This window comes from Penaeus vannamei, chromosome 13 (genome assembly GCF_042767895.1).
Source record: "Penaeus vannamei isolate JL-2024 chromosome 13, ASM4276789v1, whole genome shotgun sequence".
Classification (NCBI taxonomy): domain Eukaryota; kingdom Metazoa; phylum Arthropoda; class Malacostraca; order Decapoda; family Penaeidae; genus Penaeus; species Penaeus vannamei.
The window spans coordinates 34,542,168-34,547,167 of record NC_091561.1 but is presented as its reverse complement, the minus strand read 5'-3'; the positions used below and the strand labels follow the sequence as shown (position 1 = coordinate 34,547,167).

At 43.2% G+C, this 5,000-nt stretch overlaps 1 protein-coding gene across 1 annotated transcript in view; it reads left to right on the top strand.

Moving 5' to 3' along the window:
- Window positions 1-5,000, top strand: part of LOC113812525 (uncharacterized) — a 29,533-nt gene that overhangs the window by 1,217 nt on the left and 23,316 nt on the right. Inside the window, exon 2 of the mRNA XM_070129196.1 lies at window positions 305-793. Coding sequence (XP_069985297.1) covers window positions 336-793 — 458 coding nt within the window. The 5' untranslated portion in view covers window positions 305-335. The remainder of the gene's footprint in view (window positions 1-304; window positions 794-5,000) is intronic.

Here is a 5,000-nt window from a genome sequence, read left to right as displayed (position 1 = left end):
TCAATCTTCTTTTCATTATCATTTAACTGTATGTTACGGAAATACATTAGGATACTCCATGTAGTATTTTCATATAAGTGAGCGTACACTGTATTCCTTCCTAATTCTCTTATCGCTATCTGTCTGTCTCTGCCTGTGTCTCTGTCTTTGTCACTGACTCTGCATCTGTCTGGCTCTCTGCCTGCCTGTCTGTCTGTCTGTCTCTCTCTAACTCTAATTGTATTACAAGAAAGGAACCATTCGAAAATATGATGTCTATCCCGGCGCTTTGTTTTCGGTACTGACACCCCCCGCCCCCTCTAAGGTTGTATATCAGAGAAGCGTGAGTCACCTGAATGGGTAAATGTTGCTCCAAACCGAACCAAGAAGTCGAGACGAAGGAAGAGACGCAGGAGGTGCTTCTCCAGGAGGACCCCGGAGGCACCATGACGGGCGGAACCGTCATCGTGAGGACCCCCGGCCGCTGGGGCGTCACGGCCACAACCACCAACACGTCGCCGTCTTTCAAGAGGACCATCATTACCTCCGGCCCCGCCCTGAGGCCAGGCACGGGTGCCACCGTCACCAAGACTTTCCATTTTAGCAACAATGGCACCGCGAAAGAGTCCATCTCCTTCAGAACGGAAGGGGGTTTTGAAGAGCGAATTGTCACTACCGGCAAGAGCAGTCAGCAGGGCGTCAAAGGGCGTCCCAACGCTAAGGGGAAGCGCGTTGTCTCCTCCGGAACCGCTGTCATCAACGATGGGAACAAACAAGCTTTCTTCAACATTGCGCCGTCCGTCAACACCGCCAGGTAACTCCGCCTGTTGATGAGATCGCATCACCTCCCGTGTGCTGTACTAACATATGCTTCTTAATCTTTATTCGCTCTGCCACCGAAGGCAAAGCGAAAGAAGACTGCATGATAGGAATGGTGCATGATATTCGCGATGCACTAGGATGCAGCACTAGCTTTGTGCCTCATATGTTGTCAGGTCACGAAACAATAATAACACATATTCTCACCCACTGCTTAATACTAATCCTCTACCTAACCTGCCCTTTGAAATATCCACCAGAAGAATGCGCATGCGAAGTAAAGTTGACCTCATGCCAACCCGCTCCCTCACACCAGTTCCCCGCCCTCCTGGGGGTAGGCGCCGCACCCATCTTCTGCGGATCACTTGCAAATTGCATGCACGATGTTCTCAATATAGTACATATAATACTTTAATCAAATATATATAAATTCAATTCTAACAATTGTAGCATGTCTTTAGAGCCTTTGTTGCTTCATGAAAAGCGTCATTATATTTATAATAATACAGATGTATATTTTCTCCTTTAATTCGCCACTGTTCGTTTTACATTACAAACAGTTATAGAATAAACTACGATGAGCCATCTACTTATGTACGCTTCAATAAGCACTCCTATCCTAATGGGGTCAGTGACCTCTGAAAGGTCACTCACTCTGCCCTTTTTCGTTAAATTACTCAATGCAGGTTCATGTTTATACTGAGAAGGAAATCAATTAGAAATTACGATAAAAAAACGTGTTACGCTAAAGTGATATTGATGTCAAACTGAACGAGAAGAATGAAACAACCAATAACCTCTTCATGACAACATTATAATAAATTACAGAACTAGGTCACACGGGCAAAGTCAGGATGGCTGTCCTTTCGAGAAAACACTAAGGAAATAAAAAAAATAAGAGTTAATCGGTGCACAGTGTGTGGCACATTTGTTTTCAAAATCGACCGAGAATGAATGTTCACACGATCGAGGCCGGATGTTCGCATGAAGCATGTTAACACCAACTGCCATGGCCTGTTATAGCACATGAACAATATTGTGCAGTGGCATACCTCTCGACAAAATTATACTTTGATTTAGTGGATCAGTTGCGTGGTCCAAATTGTTAACCTTTCTAGTTTACATGTATGAATTTGTTAACCTCGTAGCCTAACGAATTAAAACTGGCACTACTCAGCAATTTCCCGGAATGAAAATATTTTACACGTTTAAAATTAGCATGGGCGTAATGAAGTCTCAATGGAAAATAATACTTATGACCCTTGCAACCCGGCATATATCTAGCCATTTTTACTCTTAAGGCCACGCAATGCCACAGATTGAACTGAAACGATCGTAAGAAAGTTCACTGAGGATTTTCTGTCTCTATTGAAGCTGCTCTTCCCACGCGCAGGAAAGTACTACGGTGTCAGCATAAATTGTCGTCGAGCAATAAAAAAAAAAAAAATGCTATATGATGTAAAGTTCCCTCGAAGCCTAATACTCGACTGGTTCATAGAAATGCACTTCTGCCCATGTTGCGCTCAGAGTCCACGCTTATGTTGCACTTAACAGCCGATGATATTTATCTCATTAAAGAGCACATATACTTTAGGTCGTTCAACTTGGATTAATCAAAGTCTAACTATAGCTTTTGTCTGCTTCACTGCCATTATGTATATTACATGTGTCATGCAATATTCATTTGGACACGTGAGAAATCGAGAACGAGAAATAAATGTAAATGGTTATGAGTAATAAAATTTCTCTGTCCATATTGATTTTTATCTTCAGCACTTCTTTTTTCTTACATAAATCGCCACAGGAAAGGACAATACTTGATTAAACTAATGTAAACAAATTTGTATAACGGGGATTCACGTCTATTAAGCATACGGCGCATTATACCCGTGTTTTGTAGGACATAACTGGCCTATTCTCTTTCAGGAATACAACATATATTCCATTCTTAGTTTTTAATTAATGGGATAACCTATTTATCCTTAACGTTTAAGTCTTCAGTATGTTTTAAACAGTTTACAAATGGGTTCCTTTATACTTACTCTATATTATATGGGACACATGCTCATATCATACTAGCCCGTCCGATTAAATAAAAATTACATCCTTGACGTATATTAACCGACAAACAACAAACAAGTAATATGCATTCACGTTCCTAAGAAACGAAGGCTTTCACATTACTGAATACTCAAATAAAAGGAACCATTTTAAGCAATTCCTTCGCCCAAGCAGAGCAAGGAAGGGAGCACACTGCCGTAGTTTTCGCAGCCGCTGCACTGCCGCAGTTCCCTCCCTCGACCCAGGTTCTCGGAAAGGGAGATGTCGTGATCGCTTACAGTTCCCCCCAAGATCAATCTGCCTCACAAGTTTTCATCCTGAGGTAAATTACATCGTTTTTTGGCAGTCTTCCTTGTCGAGGCCTTGTCAGCGTATTGCCTGAAACGAAGTTGGCATGTGAAGATAATAAGAAAATTGCGTAGCAGGGCTAGCCTCGCCCCCCGTCGTATAGCTGACATGTCCTACATCACCGGAATTACCCAGTCGCGTTTGGGGAGTTCCGCCAAGGCAAGAGCTCTCACGAAGGAGAGGAGAAGGAGCAGCAGCTGACGGAGGAGGAGGAGGAAGAGGAGGATGCCACACGCCATCCTAGTGAGATTTGCACAATCTGCATGCTATGCCTGGCCTGTCCATGTCCTTGTTTGTTGACAGTAATACTACGCTAGACTATTCCCATGGGGTTCGCGTTAGCCATGAGAAGAAAATTCGCAACACTTCTTTGGATGTGGCACCTTGGAGGATACGTTCGCACAAACGTACGGGCGGGATCATATTTCGGCAGTCACTTAATTAACAGGTTGTTGGATTCCGCCGTATTTCTCGCTCTCATTCAGGTGTCAGTGTTCATTATCTTGTAGTTTTTTTTTCTGAAACATTTATTTTAGCACCATGCGTTCCAGCAAAAGAGAGTACCATCCAACCGCAGTTTTCAAACTGACTAAAAGAGGCGCATGCAAATATTGGAATATGGTGAAAATAATGATTTTCATTTTACGAGTACTTCACATGACACAACAATGAAGAGCTTTACTGGTTTAAGACATTATTCTTCACTTTTAGCACATCGCTTAGAAGATCTGTCTAGAAGTCTGAATCGGCAGGCAGAGGTTGCCATGCGCAGTATCACCCTCGCCTCACGCCACCAAAAGGCACATGCAGTTTAATCTAATAAGATGTATTTGTATCAGCAGTTGTTGATATATATAGCATCTGAAAATAAGACAAAATGAAGTCAAGCCTTTTCTTACTTAGCATGTCCATTTCGCGACATCTTGGAGCCTCGCGATTGATTTATAGCATATTATTCTTAATCTTGCAATGCATTAAGTTGTTTCTGTTATCTGTTCTTAGTTGCAGAAAAAATCATACACGGTGATTACATAAACATGATATATATACATGGAAAAAACAACCAAACCCAATATAACGATTTAAAGAGAGGATGAGAGGATGAAAGAGAGGAGAGGTTTTGCAGGCAGCAGAAGGTTTCCTGGTGAGTTTCCAGCCCGGCGCGAGCAGTGTTGCCCCGCGAGGAGCTCCAGCCAGTAGTACTCCGAGAGGAAGGTCACCATGCCTCGTCTGGATGAAGGTCATCTTCACTTTAGTGGGCCCAAAGATCGGTAGTTATCCCTTGATGGCCTGTTTTCATGATCGCATTTTCCTTTGTTTCATTTTTCTTTTTTTCTGAAGGATGAAAAGGATCTGGTTCTCAAATATGTGGCTATTTATACTATCTATTTATTTACAGGTTTATGATATCATTGCATTTAAGCTAAAGAGATTTAGTGAGGACAGAATTGAAAATTATCATTGCTTTTCGGCATGTTATCAATTATGGTTTGCATGGGGTGTTGATAGACTGTTACGTCTGAAATCTCTGAGGACATTCACCCATTCGAGCAGACCAGACAAGTCGCGGGTCACCCTGAACCAGTCATTGAAACGTATCGTGAATGAATTATTGCAAGATATTGATCACAACAGCAAGTGGTAGCGGGGGCTGCCAGCCCGGACCGCCATGGTGCCAGTACCAAGTAGCGCCGCGTCGCGCCTGCTCGTCCAGCCCGCTCCTCCTCCTCCTCCTCCTCCTCCTCCTCCAGGCTTTCGCGCTCGGTTTGGTTCCCTCCGCCGCGCTCCCTCCC